The 23889-nt window shown below is 32.6% G+C and overlaps 2 protein-coding genes across 6 annotated transcripts in view; one reads left to right on the top strand and one right to left on the bottom strand.

Annotated features, from left to right (window-relative positions):
• Window positions 1-13875, bottom strand: part of Kdsr (3-ketodihydrosphingosine reductase) — a 56839-nt gene extending 42964 nt beyond the window's left edge. For 3 of the 5 annotated variants that reach the window (XM_035352348.2, XM_035352345.2, XM_035352346.2), the window contains exons 1-2: window positions 13621-13874; window positions 6444-6533 (exon numbers count right to left, since the gene is read on the bottom strand). In XM_035352348.2, the coding sequence (XP_035208239.1) occupies window positions 6444-6533; window positions 13621-13716 (186 nt within the window). In that variant the 5' untranslated portion in view covers window positions 13717-13874. Of the gene's footprint in view, window positions 1-6443; window positions 6534-13620 lie in introns of all 5 variants that reach the window. The other 2 variants (XM_035352347.2, XM_035352350.2) reach the window with 1 other exon arrangement.
• A 211-nt stretch (window positions 13876-14086) lies between these two features.
• Neurl4 (neuralized E3 ubiquitin protein ligase 4) overlaps window positions 14087-23889 on the top strand; it is a 119757-nt gene continuing 109954 nt past the window's right edge. Inside the window, exons 1-2 of the mRNA XM_035352353.2 lie at window positions 14087-14448; window positions 22983-23331. Coding sequence (XP_035208244.1) covers window positions 14284-14448; window positions 22983-23331 — 514 coding nt within the window. The 5' untranslated portion in view covers window positions 14087-14283. The remainder of the gene's footprint in view (window positions 14449-22982; window positions 23332-23889) is intronic.

Raw genomic sequence — 23889 nt, 5'->3', positions numbered from 1 at the left:
TTCCATGCAGAAATCCAGCATTTTCGAACTCACTTGTATAGTATCCTTTCCAGCAATCCGAATAAATGATGCTTCCTTCCTTTATATTTTCGCAAATTTTTTCCATGAGGGTAACGGCACTTCTGTTAGGTACAGTAACCAAAAAAGTCTCTTTCTTTTATCGGCAAATTCCGCCGAAAACCCATTGCTGTGGTAGTACACGCCCAGTGTTATTTTTTCTTTTTACAAAACTACGTATAACACGTAGGGTTGCCGTAAGTAGGGTCGCCAAATTTGGCGAATTATGCGAATTTTGGCCTGGTTGCGTTAATACGTAAGTACCATTTGAAATAAGCTCTTTATTTGTGCTTAACGATTGTGCGGGCATCTTCAATAATTCCCTTATAAAGCCAAACGCTCCGGCAGAAAGCGCGAAAGAAAAAACGATAAGCAAGTACAACGAAGCCGCAAAAGCGTATGCAAAGGCGAATGCGAAAGCTGCTGTGATCATTCACACAAATGTATCACCGAATATGTTAAATTTGATCTGTACGCATGGTAATTCTGCACTAGTGATATGGAATGAGTTATTAAGTAATTTTGAGAAGATGTCAAGCGTGAAATTGGACACTTTTCTGCAACAGTTTTCAACTTTTCGGATCGAGAAAGACAAAAGTGTAATGCAATCACTTGCATGTTTACGTATACTGTGGGTGAATCTTCAATGTGAGCAAGAATTGAGCGGTGAAGGAAAGCTGCCGCAGAACTTGCTAGCGCGAATCTTATCTATTCTTCCTGATGAAGAATATATAAAGTTCAAATCACAGTGGGACTCAATGCCAAAGATGGAAAAGTCACCTGAAAAACTGATCGAACAGATCAACTTGCGGCTGCAAAGAAGAAATCAAGAGCTTAGAAACGAAAGTACGATAACATTTGTGGCAAATGCTAATTATAGCTCACATAGTGGAAAGAAATAGAAGAAGGGTGGTAAAAAACCTCAGATGGTCAGCCAATCCCAACCCTTCACAACTAATAATGCCTAAACAATGAACAGACTCAGTAAGACCAGTGATGGTGCAAAAGGTTTCAATGACATCTGTTTCCGTTGTAATAAACCCGGGCACAATGGTAAATTTTGCCCAGTTTTCCTTGACATGCCAACCACAACGAATGGCAAAACAGAGACCTTCTTTGCAAATACTCAATGCAGTGCATTTGCATGTGCGCAATGGTTGGAAACGTACAAAAATCTATTGAGCTGACTGATGTACTGTACGCACCAGAAATTGCCAAAAATTTGTTATCAGCCTCAAAGGCAATGAAGCGAGGAATCTTGAGCTTTGGCGATTCAGATGATATGATTTGTCGTTTATTTCGCAAGGAGACCCCAGATAATATACTTTTAGAAGCCCCATGTTCATCAAATGGACTCTTTGAACTACGTGCAAAACCAGTCAAGACACAAGGGGGTTCTGCTGCTGCAGCCTACTTGGTTGAAAAAGAAATGACGACTCCTTTTCCTGAGATGGCAATGAAGATGACAACAAAATTGCCATTATCACTTTGGCATCGATGACTTATACATCAAGGAATACAGTACGTGAAACAGTACTTGCACCAAAATGGTATAGATTTTATTGATGATGGACTATTTTGTGAGCCGTGTGCATATGGTAAACAAAGTCGACGAACATTTAAACTAAAACGATTCAAAACACAAAAGTCTGGTGAGATAATACATGCAGACTTACTCGAATCACCTGTATTATCAAGAGGTGGAAAGAAGTACATGTTAGTGATTAAGGACAATTACTCTAAGTTTTCTGAGACATAAAGATGAGGCTGTGGATAAAATCAAGCAGTTTTTTGTTCGGATTAACAAAGATAATATAAATGTAAAAGAATTGGTCACAGACGGTGGTCGTGAGTTTGACAATGATAAATTGGTGAAACTGAATGATGATGCAGGCATCAAGCTGCGAATCACTATGTCATATACACCAGAACAAAACGGATTGGTTGAAAGAGAGAATCGTACAATAATGAATGCAGTTCACACTATATGATCAAGGATTCAGGTCTACCACAGTTCCTATGGGCAGAAGCAGCATCTACAGCTGTCTATGTTCTCAATCGAACCGGACAAGTGAGACTAAGGGAAAATCTCCTCTTGAGGAATGGTTTTGGACGCAAGTCGGCAATCAACAGAATTCGAGTTTTTGGATCAGCTGCATTTTTACATGTACCAAATGTCAACAGAGGTAAATTAGATGACAAGGCTATAAAGCGATATTTGGTTGGTTATTGTGATGACGATGGGTATCGCATTTTCATACCATCAAGGAATGATACAATAAAAAGGGCCAATGTGGTGTTCAATGAACAGCAAATCGGCCCTACTTCCCAACCTTCAAAACTAGCATCTAACACCAGTCTATCAAGCGGTATGAAGTTTATTTTGGAAGATGCACATGGTAATGCAGACACACAGGGGGTTGGCGATCAGTTGCTGTGCACTGATGAAGATGAACCAACACAGATGACCGCGCGTGCATAGCGAGACCGTTCAACTATCCAACGGCCTGTCAGATTTAATGACTACGACATGTATAACAGCATTCTGAAGTTGGAAGAGCCTAAAACATAGCAACGAAGTCTCCTGAATACGCCGACTGGAAACGTGCCATGGACAAAGAAATGGCTTCGCATGCCAAACATGGAATATGCGACTTGTTGAGCCACCTAACGGACGTAAAATCCTTGACAATCGCTGGGTTTACAGAGTGAAGACAAATCCCGATGGCTCAATCGAGAGATTCAAGGCTCGTTTAGTAGAAAAAGGGTACACCCAGATGGTGAATATCAACTACAAAGACACATTTAGCCCGGTGTGTCGCTATGACACTATTCGAGCTCTAATTGCAACGGCAGCCAAGGAGAATCTCAGCTTATATCAAATTGACGTGGAGACGGCATTCCTTTACAGTGACCTAACTGAGGAGATCTACATGTATCAACCTGAGGGCTATAACGACAGAAGTAAGTGTGTGCACAAGGTGCTTCGACCTTTATACGGCTTGAAACAAGCTGGATGATGTTGGAATGCCAAGTTTACTGACATGCTGAAGAAACATAGCATGATACAAAGTAAACCCGAAGACTGCCTGCTCATACGAAATGATTATGGACATAAGATGCTGATGGTGATTTATGTTGATGATGGCATTGTCGCTGTTCACTACAAGTTGAATGTTTGAAAGACAGCTCGCTCTTCCTGCACCAAGAAGCATTTACAAGAAAGATATTAGAGCGATATAGAGATGCTAAGACATCACACATCCCAGTAAAGAAGTCGAGTCTCAAGGTCGACTATGGTCAACCGAATGATGACGGCATGATCAGGATCAAGGAGGCGAAGCCTCTCGGTAGTGAAATTCCATACCGATCAGTAGTTGGCAGTTTGCTGTACTTCGCGATGGGGAGCCGACCGGATATTGCTTACGCAGTGAGTTTGATGTCTCGAAAGCTGAACAATCCTACAGAGATTGATTGGGAAATCGTACAGACAACATTAAGGTACCTTCACAATACCATAGGACACGGCATTGCGTACAGTAATGAAGATGATAGAAGTTTGATGTTGTTTAGTGATGCAGATAACAACAGCTGTGCAGAAACACACAGGTCTCGAACAGGTGCTATTTCTTTCTATGGTGGAGGTGCAATTATGTGGCGAAGCAAGCTACAGGAGGCCATATCCAATTCGATGACAGAGGCAGAGTTCATGGCAGCAGCTGATGCTACAAAAGACCTGATATTGTTGAAGAGCTCGTTCGATGAGATAGCTAATAATGTCTCATTGCCTATCCTACAAATTGATAATAAGAGTACTATCAAGTACATCAAAAATCCAATATTCCACACATGCACAAAGCACAATGACCAAAGGTACAAGTCTGTGCAAGATGAGTTCTCGAAGGGACATTTTCAATTAGGCTATGTCAGAAGTAATGAACAACGAGCAGACATTCTGACGAAGGCGCTTCCAGCACCTCAATTCCATTTCCAGAAGAAATTGATTGGTGTAAAACCAGTCAATAAGTAAAAGTTAATCTATATGAACAATGAATATTTTTCATGCTCGAAGGAGGCTGTTGAGAATCGAGCATTTAATTAATATTACATTCAGAACGTGAGCTACTTCGGTTTGATATTGTCCACATTCCAAAAACATGGTGTCCATTTGCCATCCTACTACTGTTTTGATCATTTAACTCGCTCCTCAGCACAGCAATTGCCCATAACATGCTTTGTCTCTGTGTAGCATGGAAATGATTTTCTGACATGCGCACCTGTTTGCGCATGCTGATGTCAACTGAAATGTTTTGCATATGCATACTGTTTCACCTTCAAACAATGGTTCTCCTTAAGTGATTTTGAACAATTTAATTAATATTTACTCACAGCCTTCCACACTTTATGAATTATACTTAACTTTTAGACAGCGTAATTGCCCAATTCCTCAAGGCAACTTGAAAATGACATCAAAAATCGCAAATTTTGAAATTAACCCTCGGACTGGCCAGGATTTTCGCTAAGAAAGCACAAATTCCTCAAAACTACTATGAGAAAAAAGTATTTTCTTGTTTTTAATGTAAAAATTATCCTGGTGTTTTATACCTGGATTTGTGTACTTTTAATATATTGCCTTAAATTCTTTGACATATATTTTAATATGCATGTATATATACATTCTTAAGATAAGATATCACAAAAAACATTCTCATGGTGTCTAACTGGCAAGGCCGTCCGGTCAATTTTTGCATAAAGAAGCTGAACTTCTTGTATTTATATTTTTTCATAACAAGTATGTAACTTTCCTACATATGACAGTATATTAAAAGTTAGATTTTGTTATTTGCTCAATTATTATTTTTTTTTTTTTAAATTTGACATTGTAATTTGTAAATATTTTCATCATTTAAAACACTTCTGTAATTGGAAGTATATGACTATGACCAACAATTGTGAAAGCAAAGGCCAGGTATGGACAGGTGTGTGTGTATTATATAGTATATACTTTTGACACTGCTGATTGCAATAGAAAAGGGAGTTGCAAAACTAGATTCTATAACAGTCCCATATAAAAAATTTCGGTATTTTTTGTTTTGCCGGCGCAGGTGATAAACTCGCCAACAATGGTACAACTGATGCTAAACAGAATATCCTCGATGGTAATCTTTAACGATTTTCAAAACAAGTCGCAGCCATTTCTTATCAGATTGATTGTTTCTTTCCATATTGGCACACAATTACATAGAATTTTTACCAGATAGTTCAATTTTATGCCCTAAGGCCATTTCCGGTAATTAAGTCAATTAGGATGCAAGCACACAACTCACCCAAAGGCGAAAATATAGAAAAAGCAAGCACACAACTCACCCAAAGGCGAAAATATAGAAAAGGCAAAGTCAAGGGTTAAATTCATCAATTGTAATTGAGAATGCACTCACGAAATAAAGCACTGTAATTTTACATAATTTCTGAGTAAGCTATTCGTACGAATTGAAATAATTCTTGTATTTAAACTTGTATTCCAAATTAAGATTTAACTTGAAATTAATGTAGATAATTACTGAGAGAATTAGATTTTTGTAGCGTAGTTTACGTGAGATGGGATCACGTGAAATGAACCGGCAAATCAGATGTTGTACCATGAAAGCATAGCAAATTCTTAAATTAATGTCTTTTTACAAAATTTTAAAGGATAATAAAATGTTTATGTCTTCAAAATAAAAAATTCTTAGAACTAATATTTGCTAACATTTTTAATGTGCATACTGTATGTTATTGCCAATAAAATCTGCTTGGTGAGATTTGCGCTGGCGAAACGGAAAAGTACCAAAATTTCAACATTCTACAGCTAATTGTTTTTGAGTTAATGCAAGATACATATGCACGTATTTACAGATATATATATATATATAAAACATTTTACAATTGGTTTGGGAATAAAGAATCCTTTATTACATCTGTGCATATAAACATCATGCATAAAAAATAGTCAAAATGGATTCAGAAATGGGAAACAATGACTAATATGCATGCAGGGTTTCTCTGGGCAACTATCACAATATTGACGTCTTTTTCCTGTCTGATAAAGCATGCAATAAAAGCAGCCAGGTAAGCAAAACAAGCGTGTTGCAATAGCAGTGACATTGGATTTAAAGTTCATATTTTAAATGCTGCATTAATGGCAACAATGAAACACAAAGGGTTAAATTAAGATAGAATAAAATCTCATTATACAAAGATAGAGTATTTATTTATTTATTTTTTTAAGTTTATTTTTCCAACACACTATTTAATAATACTAATAGTTGCATAGTTTAGAATAACATCTTATAAAATACTATAAATTTCATAGTTAAAATGAAAATGGACCATAGAGAAATGCCTACTTTTGATCGGGCTATTATAGTAACATTAGCACCCAATTTCACAGCTTCTGTTGCTATGGCTAATCCAATTCCACTGGAGCCACCAGTAATCTGAAATAGCGGAATATAAAGAAAGCAAATAAATAATCAAGTCTTTTAAAACACTAAAACTAACCTAACATCTAAAACCTACATTTAGAATTTAACATGAATTTCTGAATATTAAATATTAAAATAAACATATAAAATTCATGCAATTCACATAGTCTGACTTATGTCAAAAGTTCAGTCCAGAATGAACTACTTATGTAAGTTAGCAAGTATTTCAAAATGCAAGTTTTTAGCCTCCAGATGATCAGTCTCTTGAAATGATGACATAAAGTACCATAAAAATTGATACTAGAACTTTGGCATCTATTGAATTATGATTTTCATTTATTATATTTATCCTCTCACATTTTGCAAAAAGATATTGCATGAAAGAATAAATAGAAATGGAAAATTTTCAGATTTGAAAAATGCAGATAAATGCAGGAAAGTCTGAAAAATAGCCTGTTGTGTAAAGATGCCTCATACACAGTTTTATTCACACTGTGGAAATAATGCATATTTGATGCAACAATCAATGCATACACTGTAGATTAAACGATGAACACATAAAGGTGTAATGAAAAAATGATCATAATACATATACATACATGTATGATATAATACAGCTGTATTTATAGATTAAATCAAAATATAAGTTTGATAATTGGAAATATTTACAGGTTATGAGTCAGATCCAAATTCAAATGTGCCAGTATTTTATTTTTGTATAAACATAGACATTCTTTGTCCGAAAAGTTCCAGGTCAAAGGTTGTAAAAAATAGAAAATTTCATTTACCAAGTAATGTTCCTAGCTGCTATTAAAGTAGTCCCCTTGGCTATTTATACACAGCTGCCAACGTTTCTGGAAGTCTCGGAAAGCAAGCACGGAAATCTTCAAATGTGATGCTTGCAAGCTCATTTGTCACAGCCCGTTGGATGTCTGCAATAATCTTGATAAAAAGATTTCCTTTCAGTCACCTTTTCACTGATCCAAACAGGAAAAAACCACAATAATCTTTGGCACAAATATGGGATCCCGTCTGGCTCTATCCAATAGTTTAGCAGAAATTCTCCGTCTTTCCTCTTTCTGTTCATCTGTTGGTGAGTGAGGAACGATTCTTACATTTAAGTTTCCGTTTTCCTAAATCTTCGCATAAAATCTTATGACACATATCATGATTCAAATTCAGTTTTTCTGATATTGTATGCATAGTTACACGACAGTCTTCTTGCAATAACGTTTGCATCGGTGTGTGCTGTAGCCGGGTGACCAATTCTGGGATCATCTTGCATAGAATCTCTCCCTTCATGAACCTTTTATGCCACTCGAAAACACAACTTCTTGAAAGTGCCTCGCCTGCATATACTTCTTTAATCACGTTCCACATTTTACTAGGGGTTTTCCCAAGCTTAAGGCAGAACTTAATATTCACTCTTTGCTCATAATCAGGATCCATTCTCACACCTTAACGAATGCGAAGACTACCTTAAAAGAATGCGACAACAATCCGAACAGTGCATTGCTAAGCACAGCCCTGCCACCTAGTAAATTTGCATGGAAACATGGCTTAAGTCATGTCAAGTAAAAATACATGCTAAGTAACATATAAACAACATTTGTTCCTTTTTAGTACCGCAAACTCTGAAATTAAAAAAAATTGTCACAGAACTTTTCTGACAAAGGATGTATAAGGAACTAATATTCAGTCAATAACATAAGCAAAATATAAACAATTTGATAATTCTAGACTGAAAGTTTGATAAATTGTTTGAAATGTTAAAAAAATTTTCAAATAAAATATAAGGATGAAGTACAGCAATATTCAATGAATCTACTCATATTAAAAACCATAATGAAGGAGGAAATACTGTAGCTAGGTAACTCAAAAATGATGGAAATAAAACCATAGCAACATTAATAAAGCAGTAAAAATATTTACTTTAAAATGCAAGCAAAAGAAGATGAATAATACATATTATACTAGTATGGCTCAGTCCTGCCTTTTTGTTTTGACTTATCCAATAATGTTGGATTATCATGAAGCATATATTCACAACCTTTGTGTATAAAAACAGATACAAAATTAACTGTATATTTATACATAGAAATTACTGTATTGCTACATCTATATAACAATATAGTAATTATAATACATAAGTTAGGTTATTTAATATGGCAGAGGGATATCTGCATATGATGAGGGATACTTTGTGGAGGACTTTCAGAGGGATACTAACTTGTTTTTATATTACACATTGGGAAATCATGAAAACCAACCATGCAGCCAGTCTGATCGCCTGGAATTGCTTTTGCAAAAAATTTTTATAGATGCTGACAGAGCTCTATAGAATTTTCTATAGAATTCTATAGAGTTCCGTAAGCATCTATAAAAATTTTTCGTAAGTGTGAACCCAAACCAAGTTGAACTACCAGTATTCAGTGGTGCTAACCACTTGGCCATTGGGAGGGGGGTTATGATATGTAATTATACTTGCATGCAAAATTATGAGAATTTGCAAATTATGTCAATTTCTGAAAAACTAATGGACAGATTTTAATGAAATTCAGGATGAATACCAACCATTTATAACAGAGAAAGAGACATAGAAACCATTATACCAGACATAGAAAGATTTATAACAGAGAAACCATTTATAACCATTTATAACAGAGAAAGAGATGTAACATTCAAAAGTCATTTTATGTATGCATGATTATCAGTAAACCTCATGATGCAGAGATGTCTAAATCCATGTTGTGATATCAAACTGAAAATGAATTTAATAGGGGGTATGGTCTCTTCTCACAGCCAAACAGGTTGTGCAGCATGACAGCATACTGGACAAGAGTAAGTAGTCTCTGTGGCAGTTGATCCCACTCCTGCAGCAAAGCAGTTTTCAACTCGGGGCGGTTCTCGGAGGAGAATGACAAAACGAAATAGCCTTTCCACAAGTGTCCCAGACGTGATCTATACAGTTAAGGTCAGGAGATCTAGCTGGCCTATCCATGTCTCACTTTCCAGGTAATTGTAAATAATTTCCAGCTGAGCCCTATGAGGATGAGTGTTGTCATCCATTTACAGGAACATAGGATCAACTGTACTCCTGAAAAGACAAATACAGAGCTCTACGATCGACACTTCACATCAATAAGGAAGCATTTGTCAAACATATGCCATTTCACCTCCACCACCATGATCCTTTTCCTTGATAGTATCATGTTTCAGGCTCTCTCCAGATATAGGTATGCCGAGAATCAATATCCAAGGTGAATCTTGACTCATCTGTAAAATGCATGTTGCTGCACTGAATGAACAGAATGATGAAGTCTGATCTCAGGCACATGTTGCCTACACCATGCTAAAAACTCGCTCTTGTGTGCTGCATGCAAACAGTGGGTCCCCCGGCATATAGCTTTATCTCAAGAAACCTTTGGGCAATTGTAGACCATGGGTTAAAACCAACTTGAGTTCCAATGGCAGCATACAGCTCACATGAGAGCTGTAGCAGGCTTGTGTTGGCATGCTGAAAGTGCCAAATAATGATCCTCATTCATTGTTGCAGATCTTGTCCAGGTCTTCTGGATATGGATTCAATGTCCTGGAACTATTTCAACAATTTGCAGGTGACAATGAGCATTACATTGAGTACTGTAGCCACCTGTGCTTGTGATTGCCCTGCCTCCAATCTACCAATCACTCTCCAAATCATTCTGTCATCATATCCTACATTCATGACTACTCATTTTAGCTGATACTTTATAAAATTTATCCAACTCTTGCAAGAAACATGGTGAATGTCATGAAAGAGTAAGAGCACACAAATCACTGGAAACCTCACATGCTCTTACATACCCTCCACAATCACAGCTCTGCAGACAACATATGTACGCTTAAGTATTTGACTCTGAATATTTACACAATTCTTCGGTGGCAGACGCCGAATTTAGTACTTTCGTTCAATACTTTTTGCAAAAATAGACATAATTTACAAATTCTCTCAATTTTGCACACAAGCGCACTATAATTTTACTGATATATGATGATGAACTATTACTTTCCAAGTTACCAGTATTTCAAAAATAGTGCAAATGTTTTAAGTTTATTTGCTTTTTGTGAACAAAAACTACATACTTATTAATTTTAACTCTTTCAGATGCTTATATTAACTAATAAAGGTTTTTTAATGGTAGAATTTGTTCAAGCTAATATAAAATTTAAGGTTGAAAGACTTTCCTTGTAAGTGAACTGAATTTGCAATAACCTTATCAGTTTATTTTCTGTTCTATATTAATTATTTAATAACCTTATCTGTTGTACTACTTTTGGTGATTTTATCGCCTGTGCCGGCAAAATGTAACATAAATTATACTCCTTTACAATTTTCCATCTTGAAATCATTTGTAATTATATTCCACCTTTCCATATTTTTAAAAGATTCCATTATACTGCAAAATAAACAGCTATCTTAACCACTACTGAGATTTTTTTTTAACCACTTAAACGGTACTAAAATTGGTTACAAAGTTCTACCCCAAAATTTTAAAAGATAGGATAATATTTAAGTACACATTTTTACAATGGATAATATACATTATCAATTTGGAATTTATATATTAGATAATATTTAATATTTAAAATAATACTAATGCAAAAATTAAATAATGATATAAAATAATAATAAATTAATAAAATTTCATATTAAATAACTATTTTTATGAAAAAATTAGAAGAAATTATTCCCTAACATTGATGGCTGGAGCTTTTTACATTCAATTTTTTAATTATTTTTTGTACTTCAATGAATTTCAAAGCTTTTTTAAAAATTTTTTGGTGAAGTGCAGAATTGCCCAATTATTTGGCACTTTTTACAAGAGTAAGAATTGGATTTTTGTCAATTTCCTTTGACTTTTTAAGTGAAAATAGATTGATGGGTACATGGACAAAGTCAAGGGAGTGCACAATGCTGAGTTTGTGCAATTCTCCGATGTTTTAATTGAAAATAGGTCGATGTGTACATCAATACTGAGTTTGTGCAAGTCTAAAAAATGTGCCAAGCAGTGGGTGATTCTGCACTTTCCCCAAAATATTTTAATACCATTACTAGATCTGCCTTTAAAAAATTGTGATAAGTGAAAATTTCATTTACAGTTCAAAACAGCGCAAAAAGTTAATTAAATAGAAAGGTTACCAGTGTAAGACTAATATACTGCAAAATTATATATCATTACAGACACAAAACAGTTGACATTATGCCATTAGTATTACGAGCAAAATTTCTAATATTAAAAAAATAAATAAAAATTTAAATAGAAAATAAATTCACAAAAGTTTGTTATTTTAAAATATTTTTTCTTGAAATTTTAAAATATTTACTGATACTTTTATGGAATATCAAAATTCTAAAATTTTTCCAGCTGTAAAACATGAAATTACATTTGCTTGTTACCAAACTCCATTGTGATTTTTATAGCATTAATTGAATTATATGTTTAATAAACAACTACAGTACTAAAGAATCCCAGAGAAATGATGACAAAAAAAAAAAAAAAAAAAAAACTATTTAGAATGGAATGATATCTATATTAATTTATTATTAATTGTGGAGGATAAATAATTATCTCAATAATATTGAGACAAAAATTTTCTACATTATTTACTAAATAATATTCAGTAAATATTATTAGTTTATTTTATTTACTAAATATATGTATAAAAGAGTTTTTAGTTACTAAATAATATTTAGCAAATAATGTATAAAAGTTTTGATAAATTTCCACACTTAGAAATAAATTTATCTAAATGTTGGTTAGTAATGAACTCAACCAAAAAGTTTTTGGTTATCTACCATGGTTACATGGACCTATTTTATAATATCTAGTTGCTGAGGCTCATACATTTTTTATTTACATTAATATATACCAACCCCCCTCAAATTTCTTCATAAAATATTAATCATAAAAATTAAGAATCACAAACTAGAAAATTTTCTACTTATAATACTTTCCTGGTATCAGGGCAAGATTCAGAAATATATATATTTATAGTATAAGTATTTACATGTGTATGTAAACACACACATTTCTCAATCCAGTCCCAATAACAGAAAAATCATCTATACATTCAGCTATCAAGTTTTAGCATTATTTAGAATATGACATAATACTGTATAGAACCAAGCAGTCAAATTAAGTTATATGCATAACATTAAAAATATTACATTGGCCAGATTATAAAATGATTCACCATCTTTAATACTCTCTTAAAATTGTCACCCCCGTTTTAAATTTAGAAATTAACATTTAAAAATTAAAACTATAACTTTTTTCATAAATTCATATAAAATGTATGTATTTATATCTTCAAACTATTGTAGTTAAACCAATTAACTATTTGGTAATACCTTTAAAATGCCAAACTTATGTATGCAAACCTAGCTTATATGCAAGTCCTTTATTTTCTTAAGGCCCACCAGCGGCCGAGCGGTAAAAGTCGCTGAACACTGGTAGTTCGGTCCGAGGTTCGAATCCCACGAACGGGCTGGCTGCATGGGCGTTTTTGTGGTTTTCCCTTAGAAAGTCCTCCACGAAGGCATCCCTCCCATTAGGCAGATAGCTCTCGAGGCTTTGCCATAATCACACACACACACACCTTTATTTTCTTAATAAACAGTTAAAACATTCTGGATCATCTTATATGTGAGGCTATTGCATATTTGAATATATGTAATACACATCTCATACTCGAATCTCTAAGATATACATTTTTGGATTACTAAGCAAAACTATAATGGACTACTAAGATGGTATAAAATAATATTGCATGTTACACAGATATATTAAATCCATATGTAAACCATTTAAGAACATTACAAAGGTTTTAGGAAAACATTACCATTTGACTGATATGCTATCAACGATGACATAATGTAGAGAATTTAGTACGGCTAATATTAATTTGAATATCTGTAATTTTTTTTATTCTGACATATTCTGTAAATTATCTGCCCAAGTTACAGAATCATATATGAAAGAAATACAGTTTCTCTAATCATGCCCAAAACAATCAAGTTTTTTTTAAAGGGAATAAAATAGATGAAATTTATTACCAAAAAGTGATCATGATTTAAGTTAATAGGACGTTTTCTGGAAAAAAATACACATGATACAGCACAAATTAAAATAAGGATGATATAAAGAATCATTTTATAGAATGCAGTGAGTGATGCTCATAAAATAATCTGTAATTTGTCCAGGCTAAAAATAATCAACCATAAGTAGAAAATTGGTATTCTTTTATTATTTACAGCTGCAATTTATATGTCACGTGCCGGTACTTTTCAAGGGGAATTTCCAACGGTTATAATAGTTATTTTAAACGGTTAATTTTGTTGCATCGTCTGCTAGACCACTATTAGTTGAATGAGACATATAGTCCTTTATTTAAATTCTATTGAAGAATATAATAAATTTAGAAATTTTTGAGAAACCTTAAAATATGCTTAATACTTAAAAAATATAGTTAAACTTTAGGTACTAGATGCATTTAATTTTTAATCAAGAATACTATGTACTTCTCAACCCGCTGTGTTTACTGTTACTCGGTTTCTCCGGTGTTTACGATGCTTACGATACATTTAAGTTTTGTAAATAATGTATATTTCTATGTATTTCATTTTGCCGGGAGGCTGATATGTCATTCTACACGGATCTTTAAATTATCATAAGAATTTTTCTCACATGAATTAATAATTATCATATTTTCCAACAGTATGGCTATGTCTTTTCATCAAAAAACTGGGACTATGGTGACTTTAACTAACTTCAATAAAACTGCTAGTCGTAATAATGCACATCAAGAATTTAATAATGGATTGGTTATGAGCAGTCAGCCTTTAGTAGATGATCAGTTATTTGAAGTGCGAATTGATAAAAAAGTAAGGTGGAATTCAGTATGTGTTAAAATATATTTCTTTGACGCCTTTTTTATTGCAGATATTCAAGCAGCTATATATTTTATATAGACCCTAAATGTTTATGGCTAATAATCCATTTGCATTCTTTAGTATGCTTATATCATATAAAGTGCATTTCTTATTTAATGGCGTGAAATTTTTAAACTAAATTTCATAGTAATATTTTTAAGCATTTCAAGGGCATTTTTGGCATTTTTCATTAGGACATTTTTAAGATTACGGTGATCGGTTTATTTCGTTTTTGGCGCTTACTTTTGATATAAATTATGTGAAGATATATTTATCCATAGCAGTTGACATAAGTAGGCTTTCTATGGGGGGAATTTTTGTGATTAATATAAATACAGCGATAAACATCATTTAGGAAAAATAGTTAATATTTTTATATCAATGAAAGAGTAACCTTTGGTTTGGTATGTGTTGGAGAGTTTAATAAAAAATGTTACCTCTTACCCACTAAATGAAATTTACAAATCAGTTACAATACTTAATTAAAAAAAAAAAAAAAAAAAAAAGTAATAGTAAAGTGAATTGATAAAAAAGTGTGTATGCAATGTTGTCAGTGAACTGATAAAAAAGTAAGTATATGCTGTGAGATGTAGTCTATCTATCTATATATATATGGAAGAGTCTGTGTATATGTCTTGTCTTCGTGCTGCATGTAAGTTAATAGACACAGGGCTACGAAATTTGGTACATAGGTGCATGTAGACGATGCATCTTGAAGTGATTTTTTTCAAAATCAAATGAGTTTTTTTTAAATTTTAATGATTTTTTGATGAAATCGCATCAAATCAATAATTCTCTCTCATTATATCAGCAGTGTTGCCATTCGGAAAAACGAGGGCAATAATTCTTTAATTTTAATGTTTCTCTTGGATACTGGACGTTAGTCAAGAGAAGGTAATGGGAAGTTGGTTAATTTATTTATTAGGATAATTAATATTTGTATTAAGAGGTATTGCTTATTTCATTAAAATTTTTTATATGTAATACATTTTTATTAATTTTTTTTTTGTCTTAAGTTATTTTGCAGAGTAAAATTCTGGGCAGTTTTTTAATTTAATGTTTGGTGTTTCCTTTAGACATTTTTACGGTACATTTAAATGCCAGGTGAAGGCCAGCCACATGGTGGCTATCACAAAATAAATGCAGCATCCAATTACTGTAGGAATTAAATGCATTTTTATGCCCAAAGGCTATCAATTTCATTTTGGCATTTTTCATCGAATCACTATAAATGGTGTATCACTTTTCAAATTGCTTTCACTAAATATTATTGCCCTGTATTATATTTAAAGAAATTAAATAATGAAGAATCTTCATAAATGTATGTATGTTTCTCGAATTGTGATAAAACAACGGTACCTAGAGCCATCAAATTTTGAATAACGTAATCCTCCACCCAAATATGGCATCTGGAAGTCCAAATTTGGAATATTTTGTATTATCTATTTCATATTTTGTAAAACTTTAACAAATTTTTCATTAATAAATCCAGTGACTTATAAATGAGCATTGGCAGCACTGTACCAAAAAAAAAAAAAAAAAAAAAAATCTCCAGTGCGTGAGTCCATCTATCGGAAATTCCAAAAATATGCTTTTTTAAAATTATTTTGTAATATTGCTCTTGAATTGAATTTTATGGTTTAAGTGCAAAGAACATGATATTTAATAAATAATAGTAACACACACAACACGATGAAAAAAAGCCCTTCTGGGCATAATATAAAATCTGAACACTTTCATATTTTCTTTTTCTTTTTTTCTTTTCCTGCAGAATAGTGTGCATTATTCCTGTAGTGCACATTATGGGATAAATTTCAATATGGTTATTTTTTATGTACATCTCTTATATGGTAAGGGTGATATCATAGATTTTTGTTTATTTGTGTTTTGACCTAACTGCACCAGTAGTCAAAGCCATCTAAATGTTTGTTTTACTCACATAGTTTTGTGCAGTTTTATTTTTTTATTTGTCATTTTAGGAGATACAAATCTATCCACTCAAAATTTATTATTTTTGCATTTCATTAAAAATAGATATTTGTTGTATTAAAGTGCTTCTGTCAAGGAAACATGACCATGAATAAATTATGGATGTTCCAATAATTATGCTCAAATATAATGTAAAATTAAAATTTCAGAAGTTTGATTTAAGGCAAAAGAATGAAAGTGCATGATAGGTATCCTGTTTTTGAATGAGATCCATTGATTTTACAGTTTATTACTCTGTTTTTATACTTCACATATGGAGTAATGTTGATAATTTTCCCAAATACATCTGTTTGCTTGGACATTTATTTGCATATGTAATTTATTCAAGCTTTAACTATTTTGTTGCTAGTTATATAGTCTTTTGAAAAACCAGTATGAAATTTAATTCCTGAGAAATATATTTAAGTGTCCACAAAGTCTGAGTAATCTAAAATATTATCAACAGAAAAAAAAAAATTAATCTGGGGATTGATTATCAGTAAATATGCATTTTCAATTTATATTTTATGGAATTTATTTTGGCAGTTTCAACAGTAACTAGGTTAAAGTATTAAAAGTAGATGCCATTTCATAATGCTGCTGAAATTATCACATGCATGTAGATATTCCAAAAGTGTAAAAGGTTAGGTTTTTGAATATGACAAGCACACAAGGACTGCCTGCCTAAGGGAGGGAGGCATTTATGGAGGACTTTCTAAGAGAAACTAGTTCATATTCACATTGCACATGGAAAAGCCAACCATGCAGCCAGCTCTTATATACTTATTCACTATGTGATGGCAAGTTTATAAATATTATTTAATTTTGGAATATCTGCATGTATATGATATGTATTAAAAAAAAAACAATATGATCCATGAATGACATTGTATTTTGTAGTCAGTATGAAACTCAGGTATTTGTCTAAAAATTTGAATAAATTTTTTAATACCATCTTGAAAATCGTAGTTTTCTGGATATTATGTTACTGTGTCACTGCAGTTTCGACGTCCTCATCTGTCTGAAATCTGTGTAGCAGCTAAAATATTCATTAAAAGCTGGGAAAAGAGATGAAAGTCACTTGACACCATATCAAAATTTTGTCCAAAGTCTTCTTCCAAGAAAGTATTAAAAAAAAATTCCTCAACTGATATCAACAATATCAGCCTTGTTAGAATAACAGCTTTTTCAGACAATCCTAGACAGTGAGGTCTGATAGTATTTAGTAATATGTGCTTAGCTTAGATACATTAGTTGTTCATCTTTTCAGCAGGGTATCTTTCTGATCACAAATCATATTAGTTACCATTATCTTGGGCTGCATATGAAATGACTGTAACTTTTTTTAATGAATGTTTTTCATCCACCAAATAATCTTCATTAAGCAATAATTTATTTTACTTGCTTGCACTTGCAATGAAAGAACATTCAGATGGCCACAGATTTCAGAGTCATCTGTGCCCATCTGAAGCATGGTATCAAAACAGTTCTGATACTTCTGAATATCCAAGAGATCAATATCTATTTTCTCAACATCCACTTTTTGAGATGGGAAGTAAAAACGTTGCTGCATGGTTAGATAATGTTTGAGTTGTAATGAAAATTCTATTAGAAAGCAAGGATCTATCGTAACACCTTGTGCAATATGTTGTGTCCAAATAAATTTTGTTTTTGAAGTGATAGCCTACATATCTTATTTTTGGGATGTCTTTGTAGATAGATTATTCATTTAGTGTCTTGCCTGCATATCTGAAGGGAAGCAAATGAAAATATATGTAAATATCTGGTTGTAACAAAAGTTTTCTGCTAAAAATTTTTCTTAATAAGGTTAGGGGGGGGGGAAATGGTGAAAGCAGTTCCTTTAGTGCAGGTAGTAATCACCACCCAGATCTATGATTTCTGCCAACATTTTGTAGCTTTTCAAAGCCTTTGGCCCAGAAACTTGGTGACTGCGAATTCAAAAAGAGATCAACCTCATTTTGGATATCCTGTGCAGGATGGAAGATAGCACGAACAAGATGTAGCTGCAAGTATGAAAAAAGGTAGAAATCCGAAGGAGCTATGTGGTGAGTGCAGCAAAAGGTATCATTCCAATCCATACAGAGTTGAGCTGGTGAAGGCAGACAGACACATGTGGTCTTGCATTATCTTGATGAAACGTTACCTTTTTGCACTGGAATTCAGTTAGATGTTTTTCCTTGATAGCAGCATCAACATGGAATTGCATCTTGCTGTACACCTTACTGTGGAAGTTTTTATCTTTTCCCAGATACTCTTTGTGAATTATACTATGGCAATCCCACCAGATACAATGCATGATCTTTTTGTTAGCCAAATTGCACTTTGCTGATGGGCTCACCGGTGCAGATCAGCCCCCTTTTCGACCTGTGTTGTTGAAGCTAACCCACTTTTCATCACAAGTGATGATCTGGTTCAGAATATTGCCCTTGTGTTGATATTTGCACAGATTAGTGCAGACTTGAATATGTCTGTCCTTATCTGCTTGAGTCAGCTCATGCGGAACCCAGTGATTGAACTTGTATGTCAAGTTTATGCGATGCATAGTGCAAGTAATGGGCATGGCACTAAAATCTAACTCTTTGGTAAGCTCTTGAGTGGTTGCATACCGATCTTCTTCCACAATTTCTTGCAGGTGGGCATCATCAACATCAGTAGACCGGCCAGAACGCTCTGCTTCTTGAATGCCATAATCCTTGCTTTTGAACTTTCAGTACCAAACCTTCACAGTATCATATGATACAGAATTAGTACCTAAAGCTGTACACATGATTTGGTGACATTTTATAGCTGACTTCTTGCTACAGAACTAGAAGTAAATGATGGTTCTAGTGTGGTAGTCTGATAGTTCCATTTCAAACACCGTGTACTTAATGATAACAATATTTTTTTTACAAATTTCACAACACAGTGTTCTAAAGCAAGTCTCTTTCAAATGGTAAAAATCTTTTGACAAAGTTAACACATTAATGCAAACTGTTTATACAGACAATATTCGTGGTAGTGGGAAACTTTCATTAAAACCTGATATTTTGAGTTAAATGTGTAAACAATTTCATGTTTCTTAAGTAAATTATTTTCCCTTCAACCGTGAAAGCTGGCTATTGTAGAACCCCAAAAGTTGTTGGAAATTCTCCCTAAGTTGCACCATTCATTCTTGCAGGAGTCTAAATACACCTTTATGTTTAAAAATCATGTAATTAGAATAACATCTTTTAATTTAATAAATAATGAGTATTTGACCCAATTCATTCCAATATTTTACTGTTGTGTTGGCTGTATTCAGCTGATCATATTGTGTCCATTTGATTATATGGGTAACTGATGCCCGATTATGACAAAATAAACAGAGCAGTCTCAGTTGAGAGAGATTTTGGTACTTACATATTTTCCAATCAGTCTAAATGTTGCTAAGAGACTTAATGTCAATTAGAGATGGACGATCCGCTCTGGATCCAATTTAAAGAATGGATTCACTTTACTGAATGGATGATCAGTGCTCTAATGAAAACGGAACGGTTACACGATTTTCATTTCGTGTTAAGAGGAAAAAATGCATGAAAATATATAGCAGTTTGTTGGGACCATTGTATCTTTACATTCAGGAGCTCGCTTGACAGGATTCTGATAGCATTTCGACACATGACAGTTCCATGCAAACCGAAAAAGGAACACTTTTGCATGAAAGAAACATTCATAGTGTGATCGATAATAGCAATTTGTATAGTTTAGTGACATTTACGCAAAAATCACATCTTGGTTATTTTTCGATAACTAACAACAGCGATTTTGATTATGAATTTGTTTTATAAAATTCTAAGCTGTTGAACTACAAAAATATAGATTTTAAGAAAAATGTTATGCTTAAAGAATGAAAAATACCTTACGGTACATTTAAAATTGTGTACGTCTTTCGATACCCTTGATAGAGTATTCGCTACTTTTATTTTATTTCCCAAACGCCAAAATGTTTTAAATAAAAAACATTTTTTTCACATCCATATATTATTGTTGCATATTATTGCAAAAACCATGTATCTGCCTTTGACAAAATACATAATTATTCATTAAATTATTTATAAATGTATTTGAAATGAAGAATTTATTCACTTATAAACAACTGTGAAAGTACTGTGAAGAAATCTAATTATTAAATGTATCTAATTTATAATAATTATAAATGTTATCTAAATGTATAATAACCTTAATATTGAATTGTAAACATAAATTGAAATCCTGTTGACAAATACGTTATAAAACTATTTAAGCAAGAATTGTTCGTATTGGAAAGCAATCTGTTAAAAGGTATTGTAAAGCAAATGCTATGAGATGCGCACTTAAGAACGTAATAAAAAGTTTTGGATTATGTATTGTTGAAATGAAGGGTAAAAAAAATCTGATAAGTATAATTAAAAGAATTATTCCCCTTACATTTTATAATAACTCAGTTACAAGTTTTAAATAATACTTTAAAAAAAAAACTTATTTTATTCCCTTTCAGAAATGTTCAGAAAAAGTCGAGTACTATTTAAAGTATTTCGCTAATTGCTAATAATTCTCTAATTTAAAATGAACCGAATAGAGCATTAATTATAAATTGACTTAAATTTTTCGATTTAAAAGATGCCTCAGAAGCCAAAAAATCATGTCATATTTAAGAAGGTATTTTAGGAAGAAGCTCTATAAATAGAAAAGAAACAATGCGTAATTTTAATATTAATAATACAATAAACTTTGATCTTAATTTTTGTACCTTAATTGAATAAAATCGAATTACCTTAATTTTTTTCTAATGTAATTAATGAAAACTTGTGAAAATATTTCATTCAAATTAAACCATTCTGAGAAAACTGTCCTGTGAAAAGTATAGCATTTAATCCCGTTCAGAATGAAATGTTGTTTAAAAATATGTTGTTTTCACATACTTAGGACTCTGAAGTGTTGTAGAAAAGGAAAATATATATATTTAGGACGTAATTACAAAATATTTACATCCGAATGCGTCAAATCCCATTGAACTCAATGGTAAATGACCCAATGTTTTGGTAACCATGTAGGGATTGCCGGTGCTACAGAGCAGGGTACGGGGAAACTTGTTTAGGGCGACTCCATCTTACTTCCTACCTCCATGTGCACAACAAGGGGGTACTCAAAATACACAGTGAGTTTAGATTCGTTTGAGATGGTTGTAAGAGGGGAAAAGAAGTGAGAGATCTTCGGATGTCCCTACCGGGTGTTCTGCTGCAGAATTCCATCTGGGACATAAGCTTACCAGTTATCAAGGCCAGGCATTACCTAATATGCCTAGATGGGTGCACAGGTTCCAGCCTTGCTTCTACTAGACCTTTGGGGAATCTGATACTTATTTAGTGCAAATAAAATCATAAGGACTGCCGTCCATGCTTGGAAAGATTAAAAGTTATTATATTTATATACCTGTACTCTATACTTAATATTGTTGAAAGTTAATTTCTAAAACAATGAATAGCGGTCATTACTTTAATGTTTATAAATTTTCGCACAGAGTTTGCAAAATTGTTTTCATTTGGCTCTTAGTGAATGTACCTGTAAATGCAGTGTTTTATGCAAAAAGATATATTTTAAGAAGAGTACTGATATGAACTTCTGAGCAAAGATCTTTCAGTTTCGAATGAAATTCCCCAAAAATTTTATGGCAGCCCCAAATAATTAATTTTATTCAGTTGAATAGCAATTAGTAAATGAATCATTATATGTTATCTGCTTTAAAGCTCTTTACTACCTATGAATTTTTAAGACTCTATTTTCATCTATATTTTTACTGATTGAAAATAACTTATTTATTTTCTTCTTATTATTACTTATTTCCTCTTTAGTATGACTATACAAGTTTTTATTTTTACAAGATACTCTAATTAAAAGAATTTGCAATTTTATAAGACAAATTTAATATTTTAAAAATTTAACCTTCTTTTTTCAAACAGTGTAAATTTTTTCCTCAGTAAACAATGCACATGTAAGCTTTTCCCCCTTCTCCTCCTTAATGTGAGTATTCTAAAAGTGTAAAGGAAATGGAATTAATGATTGATTTCTAGTAATTAAAGAACCAAATAGAAACAACTGAAAAATGAGAAAATTAATTCTGTTCTTTACAATATTAAATCAAAGCATCTCCATTTAAATGGCCCTTTCTATTATATATGATCATATATTTTTAATGCGAGGAATACTCAAATACTTATTTTTAGAAAAATAAGTGTACAAAAAATAGTCATAAAAGATATGTAGGAAAATTTCAGTATATATTTTTGCTACATATTTTTTATATATATGTAGTGTCAATATCCTCTACTTTAGTGATATGCAGAATGTACAGAAAATATGAGCATTGGATTTTTTTGTGTTTTAATGTTATAATAAGACAAATTTTTACATATAATAAATTCTAACTTAGCTTTTTATAAGCATAACAATTTTTTATGGGAATTAAATGTTAATATAACTATTTTATTTAATTTTAGGTGCCAACGTGGAGTGGTTCAATAGAAATTGGTGTTACAAGTTTAGATCCTAACTACTTGGATTTTCCTTCTAGTGCTACAAACTTCAGAGAAGGATCATGGGTTATGTCAGGCACTTCAGTTTTAGAAGATGGAAAATCTCATTTGGAGGATTATGGACATGATTTGGATGAGCTTTCTGAAGGAGATACTGTTGGTGTCATGAGAACATCATCAGGAGAGTTGCATTTCTTTGTAAATGGCATTGACCAAGGAGTGTCTGCCCACAGAGTTACAGGAACTATATATGCTGTTGTTGACATGTATGGAAAATGTGCTCAAGTTTCTATTGTTGACCGTGAAGATAAAAGTAAGTCAAATTATCATTGAGGAGATTCATTAGGCCCTTTATTGAGACGAAAATTTATATTTACATAAAATATTTTTCTTTGTCTATCTCTTTCTAAATCTCTTTCTAAGTCTCGGAATGTATGTGCAGTGGCTTACATTTGTTTTCAAACACTTATATTGTTGACATTTATTTGTATAGGTCTTGTATTAAATTTTGTAACATAGGCTTCAGTGCATTTTCAACAGTTCACACATTTTCCGTCATCTTATATATAAATATATTTTTTGCCCAAGTATAGTTGAATGCTTTACACCAAGTATTTTTTCATATTTTGAATACTTTTACTATCTTTAAAATGATGAATAATTAAAATTCTAACAGTAATTATCTTAAAATTTTTTTCTAATGCTTTACTTTTTGTTTAGTTTAAGCCTTGTTTTTTTATCAAATAAGTACAGTCAAAAGTCTTTAATCCGGACTTGTCGGGACTTCGCCGATTCCGGATTATCGGTTTTTTCCAGATTATAGATCATCAGTTTAAATCTGGTAAGATGGCATGCAGAAATTATAAAATAA

The sequence above is a fragment of the Stegodyphus dumicola genome, chromosome 8 (assembly GCF_044657685.1).
Source record: "Stegodyphus dumicola isolate Sdum_Otavi_A_Nest chromosome 8, ASM4465768v1".
Classification (NCBI taxonomy): domain Eukaryota; kingdom Metazoa; phylum Arthropoda; class Arachnida; order Araneae; family Eresidae; genus Stegodyphus; species Stegodyphus dumicola.
Note: the sequence above shows the minus strand (reverse complement) of the source record. Positions and strands in the feature narration are given on the sequence as shown.